The sequence below is a fragment of the Mirounga angustirostris genome, unplaced genomic scaffold, assembly GCF_029215605.1.
Source record: "Mirounga angustirostris isolate CCGP_5_RB_7025 unplaced genomic scaffold, mMirAng1.0.hap1 SCAF_2, whole genome shotgun sequence".
Lineage (NCBI taxonomy): Eukaryota > Metazoa > Chordata > Mammalia > Carnivora > Phocidae > Mirounga > Mirounga angustirostris.
In genome coordinates this window covers 71,363,131-71,384,330 of record NW_026991710.1, presented here as the reverse complement: position 1 = coordinate 71,384,330, position 21,200 = coordinate 71,363,131, and the positions used below count along the sequence as shown (strand labels likewise).

The following is a 21,200-nucleotide window of genomic DNA, read 5'->3' as shown; positions in this document are numbered from 1 at the left end:
GTGGGCCAAGGGGAAGAATTGAAAATAAATCCCACAGTCTAAAGCTAATTTTTTCAAGGATTTTGCTCTTTTTAGATTTGAGGTTATTTTTATAATTGAGGAGGGTGGTTCTTAAAATTCAGTTCCTTCTGACACCCAAAAACTGTCCAGTTAAATTCTATCATAGCACATCTGTGTGTTTTGAAAGTCACTGGTAAGACTTAACTGAGGCAGAATTTTATGGATTATAAACTAAGCTTTATGTGTTTTTTTCATGCAATTCAAGAAGCAGTTTCATTAAATTATTCTTAAAGTCATAATCTGTTCTTTGCTCTTTCTTAAAATTACCCATTTAAAAGATCCTGAGTTTAGAAGACCAATTAAAGTAAAAATTAATGCAGTAACACATTTTTATAAGAGTTTTATTACTTTAACCTTTCATAAGTGCAAACATTAATAAACTCCTCTTTCACCACACCTAGAGAAGTGTTTGGGACATAAAACAGTTCAAAACCTTCAGAAGGCATCAAATCCGTATTTTCTCCTAAGGCAAGTACTATTATAGCTGCAGAACATTTGGAAATCCAGTTACATTCTTCCCATACAGTGGAAGCCTTCTGCATTTCAGCTGTTCTTTTGACCTGTACATCCCATTTTCCCCTTCTCCCATCTCACTGAAGTGAGGGGAATTCCTGATCTCTTTCTTTATCTTAACCTTAGGCGAAGAATGGAAGTCAGAATTTGTGTGTTTTGCATCTGTGGAAATAGGTACTTGTGTTACTGTGTTCAGAGACCTTTACTACCCTTGTTTGTTTCATTCTGAAGAAAGCTAAGATAGGTTGCCAGTTGGAACACATTCTTCACATGTTCCTGTGTCCAAAAGGTATAGGGGCAACCGCCTTAGCCAAGGAATGAACGCGGTGTGCTTGCCTGCTGCGTTAGTGAAAGCAGCTCATGAATATTCAACAGTCTCCAATGTGTGGACAACATGAAAGTTGGAATTATTATAAAGCCTTAAAGAGGAATATGGAACAAGAATGAAAGTCACCCTTTGTCGATTACATCCATAAAAAAACAGATCCTTGGGGAGTTCTTAAACATAGGGATCAAATATTTTTTAAAAAGCAAGTGGGGGAGGGAGTCCAAGTTACTGCTTACTAGTTTTAACCCTGGAGATCAGCCAGACTTTCTCACATTTTACAACTGCTTTTTGCGAAGTTTTCCATTGTATAACATAACTTTTTTCTGTAATTCTCAAAACCTATAAGCAATTATATCTTGGTTCTTTTTGTATAGGGAAAAAAAATCTTCTTACTGAAATATCTATATAATACTACTACAGTTTACTTTCTCTTCCCTCTTTCTGAATATTTCCTACCCTTAATGTGAAGATTTTTTTTATTCTGAAATAGTCATTTGCATATAATTAAAAATGTATTTCATTGACACTGTTTTAAAATTATCTGAGGGTAGAGGGTTGTGCTTTCCCTAGGAATTCAGGTTTCAGAGCTTTAGAAAAACCTAATGCTATTGCACTAGATCTTACACTAAAGATTTTGATAATCTGTTGAAGACCACCAGTGAGAACAAACACAGATTCTTTGTCATAGATATAACCCCCTTTATCAGGAAGATCACATTCAGGTAATAGCAATTATAAGAGGCCATTTTAGAGAGACCTCTTCTAACTCAAACTTTAGAGTTATAAAAATGTAAATATAATTGAATGTTGTCATAATTTTTATTTCTCAGATCCATTCTAAAATGAACTGTGTAAATCGTCTAAGCATGTAAATTGATGTTTAGTAATGGCAGACACAGACACTCTTTCCAGTGTCTAGAGCATCACCTTAACTGGAGAAATAGTAGTGAAATATCTGGGGGGAGGTGGATTTCATAGTTTTAGAAATAATAATAGCATCAACAACAATAGCTAATATCCTTTAAATGTACCAGGTATTATTCATGTTCTTTACGTGCATTATTTCCTTTAATCTCCAAGGCCGCCTATGTAATTCTGTTAATATTGCCATCTCCATTTTCCAGATGTGGACCTTGAGGGTCAAGTAGGGTCAGACAGTTGGTAAATAATAGAGCTAGGATTCAAACCCAAACATTCCGACTCCAGAGCCACCATTCTATTACGTTACGCTGTGTCTCCCTCTGTTTCTACTGTCTGATAGAGCCCAGGGTTTTAAACTTTCAGAATTCCAGACAAGTTGGCCAAACCAACATAAATGGAAAACAATTCATTCATCTACCAAGCCAAAGATTAGTTTTCTACTCTAATTATGTGTTTATTTTGTGAGGATTTTTATATATGTCGATTTCATGGGATTATTGAGAACCTTAATCAGATTTGCTTTGTAAAGGGTTTTTCACGATGGGAGGTTATAAATATGTAGATGAACACATGTTGCTTCAATATGTGTTATTCTTATGACCTAGAATAGGTGGATTGTGCTTATTAATGTCCTTTTAAAGCAGATATGAATCTTTGAGTTCAATGAAATTCGGGTTCAGATCTCTAAGGCAGCTCTTTTTTTTTTTTTGGTTTACTGAATATAAATGAGCTCTTTTTGCTTTTTTGTAATCTTCCTTCATGGTGATGGCTTACTTATGATGTGCTCAGTCACCTGAATTGTATTCAGAAAGTATTGGCCATGTCCCAAAAACCTTACAGGTATGCCTCCTGATAAGTATTAAGCCCTCTTGGTCAGCCTGAAATACATGCTATTCAAAGTAAGTTTCCTATTTATATTTTTTCCATCTTAGCTATTATAAGGATTAGTATTAAATATCACAGAAAGAAAGGTTCTTAAGTTAACACCATTTCTATTCATGGATAGTTTACAGTTTGGGTACAAGCTATATGTTATCCCACATTATATTGGTAATTTATCCTGAAAATATGTTAAATGAGCAATGAATGTTACATTGGTTTCTGATAAGATTCAAGGTCAGATTCCTCAGTCCTAGTTCTAATTCTACCCTAATGTTCTGACAGTCTGGGTTTTGTTATGTTTAACTGTAAGGTATGGCTGATACCTAACAAGGACATTATAGGATACAATGATCATTTTGTGATGGTGTCCAATATCTTCATTAAAGGGATGATAAAATTCAACATCCAATTTTATCCAAGCAGCATATACTAAACTTTTATAGTTTTACTAGTTTGTTGTTTTTTTTTTTTTAAAGATTTTATTTATTTACTTGAGACAGAGAGAATGAGAGACAGAGAGCATGAGAGGGAGGAGGGTCAGAGGGAAAAGCAGACTCCCTGCTGAGCAGGGAGCCCAATGCGGGACTCGATCCCGGGACTCCAGGATCATGACCTGAGCCGAAGGCAGTCGCTTAACCAACTGAGCCACCCAGGCGCCCTAGTTTTACTAGTTTTAACAAAGATAGAAATATGAGGACTAGAATTCATTTATACCAGCATATTGTCTGATCTTTCTGTTTTAAATAAAGGAGGATCTGCTGTTGCATATTTCTTACCATTCCTACTGGGCAATCACAGTTTGTTTTGTTGTTGTTGTTGTTTGTTTTTATTTTTTTAATTTTATTATGTTATGTTAGTCACCATACATTACATTTTTAGTTTTTGATGTAGTGTTCCATGATTCATTGTTTGCGTATAACACCCAGTGCTTCATTCAATACATGCCCTCCTTAATACCCATCACCGGGCTAACCCATCGCCCCAGCCCCCTACAATTTGTTTTGTTACAGAATATGGAAAGCCTCAATTCCACATCATCTCATGAGAGGGCTGGACCTGATGATGTTGAACTGATGTCCGATGAAAGGTAATTTTAGCATTTTTCTTTTCACTTAATACAATGTGCATTACAAGAACTAGAAAGAATAGAATTAGAGGTCTGTATGTTTACCAGTAGTATTTTATAGCAAGGAAAATGCTTAGAATAGAAAATCTGCTGTGGTGCTATTAAAGACAAATAACCCCATTCATGGTTGTGTTTCTGGTTTTGTTTTATTTTGATTTTTTGTTTTGTCTTGTTTCTGAATTTTACAAGAATTTAATGTAGAGCCACTCAGCCTACTTTTAAAATAAATGAAATCATAATTTCACTGGATGAAAAGCATTGTTCTAAAACTGACATTTTATGATATTTTGTTGTTGCTGTTGTTTATAGCAAAGAAGATGAAAAAGGCAGCAGACATACCCAGCATTTTGAGGTGAGTAGCTAACAAAATTTTGATTGTAACTGGGCTATCCATACGTTCCTGAGAGCACACGTGAAGCACTATTAGTCTGTCAATAAGGGATAATGAGATTGACAGGACTGGGTTTGATCAGAAAGGCAAATACTGAAACATAAAGATTCCTTGAGAAATCATATTCTTTTTGCTTTTAAATGCTTTTACTTTGCTTGCAAAGAGAAACTTCAGCAACATGGAGAGTTCCCTTTAGATTTTCCATAAAACAAAACAAAAAGCCAAAGCTACTGGTTTGATTTTCCATGTTTTTATGCATTTTTAAGTGATTGCAATAAATAGGCAATGCATTGAGTGGATCTGTCACCAAGATTTATCTCATTAATTTTCAAATTAAGATAAACTCAGTGTGAGTTACTAAACCCAGTTTGTTTTCTGAGTTTTGTCTCATTTTAAGTAAACCATGGAGAAAAAAGATCTAACTCCCTTATGCTGTCTAGATCTTCAGGTTCCAGTTATTTCCCACCTTCCTTGTTCTCTGAGGGCATCGCCATGCTGACCCCACGTGATTTCCCTTGCTCCCAACTCTGGCCTCCATTCAGTGTGCTCAGCCCCATTTTTCATTCGTGTATGTGTGTGTAATCTACATCCAAATGCCTCCAACTCCTCTTTCAGTATTTTTATCAGTTTTTCCCTTGGACAAGATTTAAAGCTTTTTTCAACCTGTTCTTGAATTCTGACCCTTGAAATATGAATTATATCTAGACCTCTCCCTCTAACTCAGTGATTCCTAATCTTTATTGGACATTGTCCTAATTCACTGATGGAGTTAGGAGCATCTGTTGAGTCCTGCTGTGTATGTGTACTGGGCTAGGAGCTACAAGGCAGTGAACAGCTGCAGTCCCCTACCCGCCTTGGAATTCTACAGTCTCGGAGGTTAAGACTCTAAAAGCTGTGGACCCCCTTCTTAGACAAGCGCACCCTCGTGTACAATTTGGCATAAAATTGCTGGGAATGAATCGCCACCTCCCTGCCGCTCCCCGCTGGTGCTGTGGACTCGTCCTTTTCCCTCTCTTCAGTTCTTGTCATGTCTACTTCATCAGCCTAGCCAGGTAATAGGAGGGGAATGCTTCCTCTTTCTGACTTCACAGCTGCTGAGCCTCCTCTTTCATCTCTTATTTCCCACTCCTTTAAGCTTCCTTCCTTGGGACCCAGGCATCCAGCTGACATTTTTTTCCCTGACACCAGGTACCTTTTTTCAGAGCACGTTTCCCCCATGATAGTGTTGCTTTGTTTTCCTTCTTGTTTCACCCTTTCCCTGCTCTTTTCCTCTGCTCACAGCAAGCACTTACTCATCATGCCATTGAACGTGACTTTGAAGAAGATTGCTTTGCCCGCCTCCTAGAGAGGTCTTCTCAGTTCCTCCCTTTTATGCCTGTTCTCCTTTATGAGATAAAAGGGTATAGAGCAGCCTTTGTGGATGGACTTCATAACATTAACTCATAAATCCAAGCGGCACCCAAACTAAATCCGTGCTGAACTCAGTTTGCCTTGGTATGTTTGTGGACAGCTCCCATGGTGGTGGATGAATCATGGGGAAAAAATCTCAAATCCTGCTTCCATGTGCCAGGTCCTATTCTTACATGTGTCAGCCATGTGCAGTTGCCAATCAGCACCCAGCCCACTGCTGGCACTCCTTAAGCATTCACTATTAATAATCATGGTCGTCATCATACATTCAGCTGGGAGATAAAATTAAGCAGTGAGTTAAAATCCAGCCTAAGCTCTCCGTGTCAGGTTTCTTTTACAACTGCCCCAAAGGAGAAAAACAAGACATCACTCCACAAGATTGGGATGATGCTTCTACTCGGGAAGGCATGTGCTTTTTTCACTAAAGGATATATATATTTAATTATTAGGGACAGACCGTGAAAAGATGTTTTCCATTTTTAAAGCCCTTTCCCTTGTTTACAGTGCAATGTCATTGTTTACTACTTAATATGTGTAGCACTTTCTAGAACTTATTAAACAACCTAAACAGTTAATCTGGTGTTCTGGTACTATCACAACAATTCCTAAATTTCAGAGATGAAAAATAAGTCTAGACTTTGGTTACCCCTCCTAGAATTCTGCCTAAGCGGTGTTTTATTTCACGTCTCCTGTAGCCTGAGATTAAGAAGCCAGTGTTTACATGCTCACCGTGGATGGCTCTTTCCAGTTTCATTTTCCATGAAGACAATTGGTCCTCATTAATACCATCCTTTAAAATTTTCCTTGTAAGTTCTTAGATTCATGTAAGATTAAGGCCACAAATGCCAGCTATTGAGGAAAGGTGGTCAGTCTTTGTTGTTTTGACTAGCATCTCCGTTAGAATGTGGAACATTAAACCCAGTCTCAGAGATGCTCCTCAGAGGGACACAGAGGCAGAGAGAAGCTGGTCTTAGAATCTGCGGTTCAAACGCAAATGCAGGCACAACTGTGACTTTATTTTTGAAATAAGCATTTTGCAGCCCTAGATGTGTTTTTGTTTGAATGCACGTGTTGAAAAGTGAACATGGATTTACCCCTTCGTTGCACATCTTTTTAGTTTTTTTAATCAACTAATCTTACCCAAAAAGAGAATCTGCTCAAGATCTCAGATGGCCAGTGAAATTATGATTTTTATGGGTAGGTTTTCGAAAGGTGGGCATTTTAATAAAATATACCTTTTTGGGATGTATGAAATGAACTAATGTAAGGAAGAGCCTAGCGTCCTATTCCCTGAATATGTTGGAGTCCAGAGCCTTTGTTCATTTGTTTCTTTTTAAGCTCAGTGAACATCTGGAAGTACCCAGAAGAAAGGTCATCCTTAAAACTAGCAATTTCTAGATTCCAAAAGATATCACTGAAAATACAGATTTTCAAAGTTCTGTTTACAATAGAGCTTAAATCTTATGCTTCAATTTGATTCCTTCTGATGAGTTATTTTCTGATTGGAAATATTTCATGCTTCTGTATGAAGTCCAGAATATTAAAACTGTAACCTTATATTTAATCTCTTTATCAAGAAAGCAAAACCTGTAAGAATTATTGAGTGCTTAGAAGGATATTACCTTATTTGGGCGAGGTCATTTTATGTCAGAAGTATAAGGTTAATGAGGTGTTAAATTCTTTTGCAATATTTTTACATTATGCTTTCTAAGCCTACTACTTAGAAGAGCTTAAAAAAAAAAAAGAAGAGCTTAGAAGCATACCTTTGATAACAAGTAAGACATTCATAATAAACAAAAGACCATTTCCCTTTTTTATCCTCCTTCAAAACAAAAGTAAAAGAAGGGAGAGAGAAAAAGAGAGAAGACAAGACTTTCCAATCAAGACTGAGCATTAATATTAATTATCAAACATCTTAAGTGTAGGCTTTTATGTGCCCTGAGCAGGTTTGAGATAAATTCTGAAATATCCTGTCAACAAGTACTTATGAAATAAATCACTGTGTTATTTCAACTTCACTGTATTCCATGGAAGCGTTTAGGATTTTGTTACTGGTTTTAATGTTAGAACCAGAATAATTTAAAAGCTCTATTTGTTTAGATTCACTTCCCATTTCATCCAGTCTCTAAAGGCTACAGAAGCTTTGCAATTCACATGAATTTTGGAACTCTGTTATGTCCACTTTCCTTTATTGTCAGGCCAAACAGTAAATGTTTATGGTTCCATGTGGTTCTTTTATTAACACTGTGTGGTTCCTTCCTGTGCAAACTGCATTACACAGTACACTCTCTGATCTCATCGCTCCTGGCTCTGGTAAGCTCTTAGGCTATTCATTTATATCCTGTGCAGGGAGGGAGAAGGGACGGAACAAAAATTCATCACCTATTTGAAGTCAGGGGAGGAGCAAGATCAGTGAAGTCTGAGGATTGGAAAAGCCAGGTCCAGTTAGACAGGGGCAAGTCTTAACAAAGATCAGGTGAGTAGACTAATAGTTAGCGGTTCCTTTTTTTTTTTTTTTTTTAAGATTTTTATTTATTTGACAGAGAGAGACAGCGAGAGATGGAACACAGGCAGGGGGAGTGGGAGAGGGAGAAACAGGCTTCCCGCCGAGCAGGGAGCCCGACGCGGGGCTCGATCCCAGGACCCTGGGATCATGACCTGAGCCGAAGGCAGATGCTTAACGACTGAGCCACCCAGGTGCCCCTACTTAGCGGTTCCTTGACCTGAACATGGGCTATCACCTGAAGCCCCAGGCAAGGTGAGCTCTCTGAGTACTGGCTCCCTAGCGGCCTGTTTTTTTCTGTTATAACATGTGTGACATGGGCACTTATACGTTCAGTGTCTTCCTTCCACACTAAATTCCATACCTCGTTAATTCCTGTAATCCCACTGCCGAGGACATAGTATGTGTTCAGTAAACACTTGCAGATGAATGAATGTGAAAGGGAGGTAGTAAATAATTGGAAATAGCGTTGTTTTCTCAGTTACTATGGGCTAGCCATTTTTATACATGTTTTCCATTTAATCTTCATAACAACTCTATGAAGTCTTACACTTGTGTGACAGAAAAAAACAAAGCTTTAAAAAAAGGAAGCCAAAGTGCAGAGAGGTTTTCATTCAAGATCTTGCAGCTGGTCATCTGGTACTGAAACTCAGATCTCTGCCCATCCCCTATCTGCCATACCATATTTGTCTCTCCTAAGAGCCATGAAGATGTAGTGTGTTTTTGTATGGTACATCATTTTTGACAGGGGTTTAGTGTGTGACCTTGCAGCACAAGGATCCCTGAATTGAAAATTGTGAAATGGCAGTAGTCCTCCATTATCTGTGGTTTCACTTTCTGTGGTCTCAGTTACCCCTGGTCAGCCCTGGTCCAGAAGCAGGTGATTGTCCTTCTGACATACCATCCGAAGGTCACTAGTAGCCCAATGCTGCGTCACGGCGCCTACGTCATTCTCCTCCCTTCATCTCGTCACGTAGGCGTTTTACCATCTCACACCATCACAAGAAGAAAGGCGAGCAGAGTAAAGATGTTTTGAGAGAGAGACCACATTCACATAACTTCTATTACAGTATATTATAATTGTTCTGTTTATTAGTAGTTATTGTTCATCTTACTGTGCCTAATGTGTCAATTAAACTTTATCACAGGTGTGTGTATATAGGAAAAAGCAGAGTGTCTGTAGGGTTCAGCACTATCCTCGGTTTTAGGCATCTACCGGGTGTCTTGGAATGTATCCCCCCAGATAAGGGGGACCGCTGTAATTCATTTACTCTATGATTTAACTGAAGACGTAAGATGTGTAAACAACAAAAGTTGAAACCGGAAATATTTTGGTATTTGAGAATGTCCTTGACATTTGAACATGAACGACCTAAGAGAAGCAGCGGACAAGCAAGTAGACCAGGGCAATGCTATAGGACAAGCACGAGGAGAGCGTGGGGAACAATCGGGAGAGGGACCCCACCCAGTCCAGGCTGACGAGTCTTTTTTTTAAAAAATTTTTTTTTCTTAAGGTTTTATTTATTTGCGAGCAGGCTGCCGAGTCTCTGAGGGAAGAGTAGATTTGATGCTGGTGATGCTGCTGCAGAGCCTGAACAGCTTCAGCGTGGGTGGCCACGGAGCGGCAGCCCTAGCGCCCATATGCACATAAGCCCCGGGCCCACACCAGCAGCCCACGCTGCATCCCCCAGCGCGGCAACCGCGGCGGGTTCTGGTGAGACCCAGGAGGCCGGAAATTGGGAACCAGGCCTCCAGGGGCATCAGGCAGGTAAAAGAGCAGTAACCGCAGGGACTGATCACAGCACAGCAGGACAGAGCCGAGCGTGTGGATGTGCTGGCGAGTGCTGGGCCAACGTGTCCGTGCTATGCAAGCTGGTGTGGTTGATGCAGCAGAGACCCTTCCCCTGGTGTGTAGGAAATCAGCCAGAAAGTCCAGAAGCTTATGCGGGTGAACAGTGTGAGTGATACCCTGTTATATGTGGCACATCCTAAACACCCTTACATGGTGACTGCACATACAGTGATCTCTACACAGTGACCATGCCTCAGGGCCTTTGCATTTGCTTTCCTTCTTCCTGGAATGCTCTTCCCATTGATGGCTCACTCCCACACTTCCTTCATATCTCTGCTTACATGTCACCTCATAAGAAAGGGCTTTCCTGACCACCAGATAGAGAATAGCAGACCATGGCCCCCACCTCCATCATCTCTCTTACTCTGCTTTATTTTTCTCCATAGTTCATGTCACTATCTGACATTTTTTCTTTGTTTACTGTCACTTCCTGTAAGATTCATTAGGACAGACTTTATTTTGTCTTCTGAAGTATCTCCAGTGTTAGAAAACTGTCTAGCATGTAGTAGGTATGCAAAAATTATTAGTTGAATAAATGAGTAAATATTATCTTCGTATCTCTAGCACACAGTGGCCCTGTTATATCATGTGATATATATATATACACATATGAATAAACTAATAAACTTTTGACCTGATTCTCTTCGTTAGAATAATAGAATCTTAGGGGTTGTCTATTCCAGCCTCCTACCCAGGGCAGTAATCTCTCCCTCTCCCACATGCCCGACTCCCAGACTTCATCTGAACACTGTGAAGGGCAGCTAACTAATCCACAAGATGGTCTGTTGTTGTATTGCGCCCAAGTCAACTGTCCTCAGAACCCCACTGAGCATTCCTGAACCTCTTCCACAAAATATCAGCTCTCTCAGTGTAGGGAGCTTGCATGGCTCACAATGCCCAGCACAGAGGGGGTGCACCAAACCATGTCATAGAAGGAATGAAGAAATCTGTGCATTTTGGAGGGGAAAAATTAATTTTCTAATTTTAGTTTTCTTTAAAATGGATACTAATTCAGATGCAGAAAAAAAATTATAATCTCAATTTCCTTTGAAATGGGTGCTAATACAGATGGAACAATCATAAAAAGTACACATTTTTACATTAGTGTGTGTGTGTTTCAGCTTTTCACATGTGTCGTGTCAAGCACCACAGGACTCCGAGTGCCCTGAGGGGACACAGGCATGGCAGGAAGCAAAGCCAGTATCTGGCGTTGGGAAGGGACACAGGCTGCCTACAGAACCCAGTGCTTGGGCCTGTAGGTCTTCCCACCAGCATTCACTCCCATCTGCAAGGCCTCAGCCTGGAAAACACATTTCACCATTGTTACTCTGCTTCTAAAATCCTTCCGTGGCTTTCCATTATCAACTACAGGCTAAAATCCAAATTTAGCCGAGCATACAAGCCTTTCTCAGTCCAGCATCCACTCATCCGATGCCCTTATCACCTGCCATCCCTCCATCTTGTCCTCCCCTGCTATGACCAGCAAACCCCAGGGTGCCTGCCTCTGCATCTGCTCCTCCTCCTAACCCCTCTCACCCACACTGTCCCCAAAACAAAATCGCTGTTGCTGACTCATGTTGGGACCCCGAGTGGGTCTGTTTGTTCATCATGCATCTGGAACTCCCCTCTTCAAGGTAGCACGGTTCACCTTGAGTTGCTGTTGAACATGGCTCGTCTCCAACACCTCTCCCTGGTATTTTGAGATGTGGCAGTGTTTTCTTCATCTTCTTATGGTGCCTAGATGATGAAAAGACTGAGGGCCTCACCTGTGTGTATCTTATGCTCCAGGCACTGTGCTAATGGCCTTGCATACCTTTTGCCAGATCTTCAAAGAAACCTTGCTAGATTGGAATTGCTCATGCCGTTTCACAGATTAAGAAATGGAGGCTCAGAGAAGTAAAGCAGCTCAGCCCGAGCAGCAAGCGCAGTGAATATCAGCCACGCAGGTCTGCTTGTTAGAAAGATCCCTGTCCGTCCCACTGTAGTGCAGTGTCAGGGGCCAAAAAGTACTCCTCAGGGACAACATGCTGGGCTTACAGTATGGAATCATATTTCTTATAGCCTTCCTTTTTGTATGTCTCTAAGTGGAACAAGTGTTAGAAATCTTTTGAGAAAATGTGTATTTGCGGTATGCGGGTTCTAAGACACAGACGCGTGCGCGCCCACACACACACACACACACACACACACGGTTGGTGACTGACCCTGTAGCTCTTAATAAGCTGAGTGCCAGATTTGGTCATTCAGCCCTGGTCTACTTAAGATTCAGCTCAAGGAACAAATAACTTTTATGGCATAAATGCATACTCGATTTTTTCCCCCAACAGACAAGCAGCATTTTGAAAGTATCTTAAAGCCCCAGTTTTACCTGGCGTTTTCATCTGACTTTGGTAGCTCATCATGAACTGTATTCCCCATGTGGTGAAGAAAATAGCGGTCCTTGCGCATCATTTTGTGGAAATATAATAGTAAAAGCCCCGTCTATTCCCTGGTGATATCAAAGTGGGTTGAATAGCTATTAAAAGTAGCTGAAGTCTTAATAGTGCTTATTTTAAGCAGAAGAGCATTTCTTATGCATTAATGGAATCATTTATGACTTCCAGATGTTTGGGTTTTTTTCTTTTATCATATTTGCTAAAATAAATTTCCAGTTATTCTCCAAGAAAATCTTTTATACAGATCTGTGCTACTTGAGAAGAATATTTGTGAGTAAATACTTGTGTTTATAATCTTAGGAGAGAAGGGAAAGTGACAGTGGTTGGGTTTACAAGATGCTAAAAGAGCAAGGAAAAAAAGAATGAATTTCAATGCAAATTTTGTTCACATAAAATCACTTAGTTAAAATAGCAGCCTTTGGGAGAGGGTTTTCCCATCCCCCAGATATCTCAGCCTGGATGTAGGTGCCCCCAACGAGCAAAACCAAGTGTAGCTGAGTATTTAATATTCAGACTAGATGACTTGTAGGAAAACAAGTGACAGTTGGATATTTGTAAGATATAAATTATGCATTGCTGACTTGCCAGTTCTTGGTTTTTTTACTTTAAAAAAAAAAAAAAAAAGTCCTGCTGCCTGTGTAATTTTGGCTCATTTCCAGAGTCCGTATTCCTTACTGCTAGCCCAGATGAGCCGCCAAACCCCTGTGCTGTTTGAATTTGCGCAACAATGCTTTAATGCCCAGCGCTCCTCCATAAATAGTCTGTCCTCCCCACACTTGGGGCGAAAACAACCACAGGAAATCTGGGACTGTGCAGCTAGCCCCGCTTAATTGATCTAAGCCTGCTGGGGCCAGCAGGAGAGTATTCGTGCACACAGCCTCTGTTCCCGGCCTTGCAGGACTGTTCCCCTAAGGGGCAAAGAAGTCTGCACGCAGGAGACACCGTGTTGCTTCCCCAGCCTTAGCAACAGCAGTAGCAGGATTTTTGTTGTTGTTTACGGTCTGCAGAGCCCTACTCCTTTAAGGAAACACAAACTCCTTCCCCTCCTTCCCGGCCCCAGTCAGTAACCATCAAGACTGTCAGCTACCTGCAGTTACCCAGAGCAGCAGCTCGTGGAAATCCTCTTGTCTTTCTCACAGAAGAAAAGTTAAAGAGCACAGATGGACGGTTGCTTTTTGCATGCAAGTGGCCAGCTAGGATCCAGGGGGCATCAAGCTATGATTTTGATTTCTGGGCTGGGTGCATCCACCGCCACAGCTTGGGAGGTTTCATCCAGAAGGAGAGGAATTGCTGCAGACGTTTGTGGGTTTTGGTGAGCAGCAGATATTTGGAGACGTTGTGCTGTTATTACAGAGCCCCACAATGAAGATTCAGGAGCATCCCAGCGCACCTGACACCAAACTGCAGAGGACTCAAGATGCCGATGACCAGCAGGAGAGCTTTGTCTCCGAAGTGCCTGAGCTCGACCTGACTGCATTGTGTGATGAGAAGAGCTGGGAAGGTAAGATCCTCTGCTATTTGGATGATTTAATATCAGAAAAGCATATATAAAGTAGCCTAAATGAGAGGCACATCACCACATGGATGTATGAAAGCGATGGGTGTAGGAGTAACTGCATTTCTAAATGACTGCAAATCCTTTCCCTGGCATAGGAATGTGTCACATTAAATGTTGCCAGGAGTAATTGCAATCTAAGAAAGAAAATGTGCTTGCCCTCTCTCGTAGCGTCACCTTGCAGCCGTCTTTATTTCTTAAAATCACCAGGAGTGCTGATACGAGTGCGTGTGTGTTTCCCCTCTAGTAGTACCGAGCAGAGTACTGAGCAAGCCGTACACGCTTAGGACCTCATCTGGGTGTAGCTGCTCTTCCCGCTGCTACGTGCCAACCAGCTACCTCCTTCATGAAATCTCCTTCCCATTTTTTCAAGAAAGATGTTTCGGTTTGCTTTGCTTCTTTGTTTTTAATGGACAGAATTTTTTAAAAGCCAGGTTAGCCAGCATAAGGGATTTGCTCCTCAGCGAGAACACTGAATAAAAAGTGCTTCCGAGGGAAAGCCTGCAATAATACAGTGTTTAAGGTTGTTTTTTCTAGAGATTTTTGGCAAAACATTAGGCATGTACTTGTGAGGAAGAAGAGGGTGTGCTCATCTTGTCAAAACGGCATTTCAGGAAGGTGCTTGCTACGGTGTCATCAGGCTGCTCTTCCTCCCTGATCCCTGTGTCTGCATCCAGACCTATCTCAGTGTGTATCCGAAATGCATGCCCAGCTGCCTGTGTGTGCTGGGTGTGATTGGAGGCTACAAAGAGGGAGAAATCGTGTGCTGGGTTTCAGAACAACAGCACGACTTAACACAGTGACAGAGAGAATCGCAGCTACAAGACCGCCGTCCTTTTCCGAAGCACCTGGATTTCCTGGTCTTCTCCCCCACCCCTTTTAAACCAAACAGTACTCGTTGTGATAATGAGTTTAGATGAAGGAGCAAAAGACCGTCTCAAGAGACCACAAGGTGAAAAATAGCAATCCCTTTATGCTCCTTGCGTCCAGGGCTTGGTGACGCGAAAACAAACTGTTTTTTTATTCTAGTTCTCCCTCTTTGCAATCCAAGAAACATGTTCTAGCCCTTTCCCGTGTAATTAGGCAGTTGGGTCGGAGATTTTCTCAGACCTTCCCAGCTCATGATACGGTCACTAGAAAAAATTGCAGGGTGTTTTGCTTTGTTTTGTTTTTAATTTCAGTGATACATTCCTGGGTAGTGTTTTATTGTTCTTCTTTTGTTTTGTGGACTTTGGAATATTCAGGTATGTTTTAAATTCACTAAAAACAACACCCCTCCCCCCGCAAAAAAATAAGTCCCATAGTAGCCACTGGTATCCAAATAAAAGAAAAAAGCAGTAGCTAAAACAAGTGCTGTATTTGGGTTTTAGTAATACAGTCTCCACACAGAACTCTAGACAAAAACTAGGATTTTTGGACAGAATTCAAATTAGCCACGTTATCTTGGTATATTCAGTAAAGGGGGCAGGGAGATTCATCTAATCCCCCCCTGAAATGGACTCCGTTTGGTAATTTTTATCTTGGTCAGTCATAAATTTGTGATTTCTTCCAGCATATGTTAAGAGGGCAGTATGAAATTTCCCTCCAGTGTGGTTGGAAGCTAACTTTCCTTAAAACTGTTTTATTACTTAATGTAAAGAACTCTCTTCTAAATATAATAATAATAATAATATGAAGGAACCAACATTTTATGTTATACTGGGAAACAAGATGGAATTTTAAAAAGCTTATGGGGGGGGAATGCAATAGGCTTGGAAATGCTTATTACGTTATCTATGTAATTTATGAAAGGACTTGTGTTAACTTTTGCCAATTACTGCATTACTTCCTGAACTTGCACATATTAAAAATCTACATGGATTCATTTCAAGGCCATTTTGATCATTTGGTTACTGCTTTCAGTGGCCACTTTTTTTTTTTTTTAAGATTTTTTATTTATTTATTTGAGAGAGAGAATGAGATAGAGAGAGAGAGCATGAGAGAGGGGAGGGTCAGAGGGAGAAGCAGACTCCCTGCTGAGCAGGGAGCCCGATGTGGGACTCAATCCCGGGACTCCAGGATCATGACCTGAGCCAGAGGCAGTCGCCTAACCAACTGAGCCACCCAGGCGCCCTCAGTGGCCATTTTTTATCATATATTTATTTTAAATTTTCACCTTACATTATAACAGTAAGTATAATCAAAATAAAGGAACTGTTGCATAAAGGATAGATGAGATGAGAGCCATAAGTCCAGTCACTAAAATATTACCTCTTTTTTATAGCTTCACTAAGAAACACAGAAAATGGTAGCTTTGCAGTAAAGAATCCACTTTGCACTAATTTAAACTGTGAAAGTGAAACCAGGGCAACAAAATATATAAATGGAAGTAATAGTTAATCAAACCTTCTGAGCCAGAATCCGCCTGTAAGTCTCCATTACCAGTCTCAGAGCCACCATGTAGTGTAACCCCCTCTTTTTGGTTTACTGGTCTGTTCCCTGTCCCCACACCTTAGGTCACACTCTCTTTCTCATTACAGAAGCGTAGAATGTCAGGTGAGATGGTACTCAATGAGCAGCCTGCTGGCGCTAGCCTCAGCCGTGGAAGCTTCCATATGGCACTGGCGTTCTCAGGCTTCTGGGGCATGTTGTATCAGGGCAACAAAAAAGGAAATGAACCTAATAATTAGATAGAGTGGAACCCTCTCAAAGTGAATACAGGATCAGAGTCTAATCATGCTTGTTGGCAGATACATAATACATGCTTTTTCCTTTTTTTCTCTCACTCTGTATGTAGCTATGTATTAGGGCACATTTTTTTTACCTATCCACATCATATTTTCATTTTATTACTTCCACTCTCCAAAATTAAATGAGTACACAAATCAAATGTACTATTATTTGTTATGTAAAGCCTTTCAGAATTTCATAATCAGAATGTTCCTAATCAGCCAATTCATGTTGATTTAGGGCTACCATCTGTGGAAGTTTAAAGGTTTGAGGTTTAAATACTCAGCTGTTCTATTAACATTGTCCTGGTGAAGTTAAGCTTAAAAGAACATTTTTAAAGGACATAAAATACTTTGTATTTCTTATTTATTACTTACTACTTGTCCAAAATAACTTTGGAAATTCTCTAAAAGAATGATGAAGAAGCAAGGGATCGTAAAGACCTTTTGACTGGACACTGCCATTATATAGATAAGAAAGCTGAGGCCAAAAGAAGCAAAATGATGATTCAAGATAACAAAATCTCCTGACTTCCTCTCTGATGCCTCTTTCTCAGCAATGCCAGTTATGTATCCTGGCAGGCAGTGGGCCATAATGGCTAAGACCAGGCAGCTTTAGCAGCTTTGTGGACAAGTTAGTAAATGTGTTACAGTTTCGGCCTCAGTTTCTCCATCTTTAAACAGGCATAACAGGGGCACCTGGGTGGCTCAGTCAGTTAAGTCTTCAGCTCAGGTCATGATCTCAGGGTCCTGGGATGAGTCCCACATCAGGATCCCTGCTCAGCACGGAGTCTGCTTCTCCCTCTCCCTCTGCCTCCTCCCCCCTGTTCATGCTCTGTCTCTCTCTCTCAAATAAATAAATGTGTTTCTTTTTTTAAGATTTTTATTTATTTGTCAGAGAGAGAGAGCACAAGCAGGGGGAGCAGCAGAGGGAGAGGGAGAAGCAGACTCCTCACTGAGCAGGGAGCCCGATGTGGGGCTCAATCCCAGGACCCCGGGATCATGACCCGAGCCAAAGGCAGACGCTTAACGACTGAGCCACCCAGGCGTCCCAATAAATGTTTTTTTTTTTAAAGATAAAAATAAATAGGCATAACAAAAGATAATAATGAGTGAACAGATATTGTAATATTCACTTAGTAAGTTTGTTGCAAGGATTAAGTGAGCTAGTATTTGCAAAGTGCTTGGCACAGTACAGGCACCTAACAGGCACTACCTGAGTGTTAGTTGATGTTATTACTATCTTCCATAAATGCTTCCAAGTATAATTTCAGGAAGAACCAGCCTAAGTTGGACTTCTTTGAAACCAGAGCCTGGTTCTACCTAATGACAGTGGGTGGCTCTGAACACAGAGAAGGAGTCCGTAATTGCTGGGTCCTCCACTGCTGACCAAAGACAGATCTTACCAAACCAGCGTGCTTGCATGTGTGTGTTTGTGTGTGTGACTCTGGGTTAGGAAATGTCGCATTTGAAAAGACCTCAGCTGGGCCTTTAACAGGGATTCCAGTGCCCTGTCAGATGTGGAAGGAATAGCAGGCAGTCAGGTAGCAGAGTGAATTAGTAACTGATCAAGCATGCAGATACACAGATCAAAGTTGACACAAATGGGGGTATTCTCATTAGTAAAGTCCTCAGCTCCAGCCTGTTCCACACATTTTATTAATGACTTAAATGGAGCAATTAAGGGCCTACTTATTACATTTGCAAACAGAGACAAAGCAGATATATGAAATGTAAGGATTAACCTGGGATTGACAAAGCTGACTACTAAGGTTCCTTCTAAGTCTGAGAGTTTGCAAGATTATTTGAACAATTTAATAGGACTACTACTGTTCTAAGGTTACGTTTTGGAACACTAAGGAAATTTCTGTAATAGGATTTCCCTCCCGGGTGGGGTTTGCATCTTCCAGTGTCTGGGATGTGTACATACCTCCTCGCACCACCGAGGAGCCACCTTGAAAGACGGTATGACATCGTGCCAGGAAGTAATGATGCTAAATAGCATGTAGTTGGAAATGAGAAGTGGAAAACATCAGCTCCCTTAATTCTGGCAGATTTCCTCAACAAATTATCTTAGTAGCCAGTTTTCTTTGGTATAGCAGATGGATCCAACTGGCTAAGCAGAGAGTAGCTATATCACAATGACCACATTAATACTACTCAGAACATGTTTCTTCTTCCTTCAGTGAATTTCCTTTATTTCCGTGTGTACTGTACTGTCTCAGTTGGAACTCCCCCAGGGTCTATTCTTTTCGATTACTTAGGATGAGTACAGCTCTTATCTCTGTGACTTCTGACCTGCTGTGATGTCAGCTGTCCTGATGGATTAATTTTTCATAGAGAGACATGCCATATTTATGTCCAGAGTTCTTTGTGATAAGACACGTGACTAAAACCACGGAACTTAAGGAATTCTGGTCTGGATATAAAAACGCATTTCTTTTATGCGGTGCTTTAAGATGAAAATCTAATTCGAAGCCTCAAATCTTTTCTGTTTTCCCTTTGAATACTTTTCTTGGAATATCTTTGTCCATTTCATTGCTCTAGAATTACTGGTTAAAATATAAACTATTTCTCAGACTAGGCACTGGGAGTGGTCAATGAATACATCCTCAAAACTGAATCTCTAGGCAGGCAATGTAATTTGCATCCTGTTCTGTACTACACTGTTCTTTTTTGGTTCTTTCTTCTTTATCTAGCTAAGTGTCAACTATCAAAACATGAGTAGGCCTTGTATTTTTAGATCATTACAAACTAAAACAGAAGAATATTTGGTGTTACTGATTTAGTTATATTGAACTATATATTATGTGTAATTTTATAAATTATAAGAGCCTTAAATTTTAATTCTGTAGAAGAAAAGGGAAGAGTGAGATCTTGCCCTTTGCAACAACATGGATGGGCCTAGAGGGTATTAAGCTGAGTGAAATTAGACTGAGAAAGACAAATATCATATGATTTTACTCATGTGGAATTTAAGAAACAAATGAACAAGGGAAAAAAAGAGACAAAAAATGGACTCTTACCTACAAACTGGTGGTTGCCAGAGGAAAGGTCGGGGCTGGGGGCGGGGGGATGGAGTAGATAATATGGATAAGAGTGCACTTATCTTGATGAGCACTGAGTAATGCAGGGAATTGTTGAATATTATATACCTGAAACTAATATAACACTGTATGTTAATTATATTTCAATAAAGTAAATGAATAAACCCATGGAAACAAAAAGAGAGAGAGAGAAGAGAGAGAAATGCAAGCATTTCATGTTGCATGGGTGAGAAACTTCACTTCTGTTCTACGTGCATACTAATGATGCAACGTAACCTTTTATTTTGTTAACTGAAATTCATAATGGTTTTACATTTGTCAATTTTTAGTGAATTCATTTATGCTAACTATATCCTTTAAGAGAAAATGTCACCCATAAGCTTGAATTGCTTCAGCTGTGTATTTCATATATACTACTGGTGACGTTAAGAAAAGGGCACATTGGGTCTTCTTATCAGTCAAGTGAGTGGTCAAGAATGGGTCTGTGTTAACACAAAGGAAATCTGATGAATGGCTCCACAAAGCATCAAACAAGCATAACTCAGTTCCATGATTAGTGTTGTATCGTTAATTCAGGATCACAATACATTTTTTACTGGAGACCTGTTTGGATAATGGTCACAGACACTCTCATTTTGTACACTGAGGCCACATAACTGAAAACTGAAAGATGAGTTGTGATAGTTTAAAGAGATATTCTGCTAGGTTCAGACAAATTAAAGGATTTCAGGAACTAAGGTAACACCTATTCAAACTAAACTGTGATGAGTAGAAATGTCAAACTAGCCAGCACACCCACGTGCCAATATCAACATCAGACTTTGCTTTGCCTGTGCCCTCTGTCCCCTCCACACCACCTTGGCCTTCCCCACCTTGTTTTGCTCCTTTGCCACTCTGCCGTGAGGTTATCACCGGCTGCATCTTAACCCTTTCCCTGCCTGGCTCTATTGATATTAGTCCTTACAGAAAATCACTGCTGTCTTAAGAATTACCACGAAATAAAAAAATACAGTCTGGCTAGTTTCATAGTTCCATTTTCGGTATCTTAACACTACACTTTTCTTATTTCTCTAGGGGTTATTTTCCTCTTGCCCTCTTCTTGCCTCACTTCTCATCGATTTTTTTTCCTCTTTTATGCCAGGAATTTGGAGCTGTCCGTATCTGAGCCGTGACACTTAGGAGGAGCCTCCTGCAAGCTTTAGTGCAAATGAGGGGGCACCTCCTGGTCACCTCCAGTATTAGCCAGATATATCTATCAGAATATTCCCTGCCACTTTTTGAGAGTAGCAGATAAAAAACTGTTTTAACACTGCTTTAATTTTTTTAAAAGTAATTTATATTACCATCTGAGTTCCCAGATAACTTCATTCTCTTTAAATTTTGAGAACCTATGGACCTCATTGCACATGAGGTTAATTTTTTTTACATTAATATGCTTATCTCTCCTACTGTGGGATCTTCAAAAATTT

The 21,200-nt window shown here is 40.3% G+C and overlaps 1 protein-coding gene across 7 annotated transcripts in view; it reads left to right on the top strand.

Annotated features, from left to right (window-relative positions):
- Positions 1–21,200, top strand: part of FAM13A (family with sequence similarity 13 member A) — a 351,485-nt gene that overhangs the window by 301,645 nt on the left and 28,640 nt on the right. For all 7 annotated transcript variants that reach the window (XM_064584795.1, XM_054508809.2, XM_064584794.1 and 4 more), the window contains 3 exons: positions 3,715–3,791; positions 4,140–4,182; positions 13,775–13,922. In XM_064584795.1, coding sequence (XP_064440865.1) covers positions 3,715–3,791; positions 4,140–4,182; positions 13,775–13,922 — 268 coding nt within the window. The remainder of the gene's footprint in view (positions 1–3,714; positions 3,792–4,139; positions 4,183–13,774; positions 13,923–21,200) is intronic.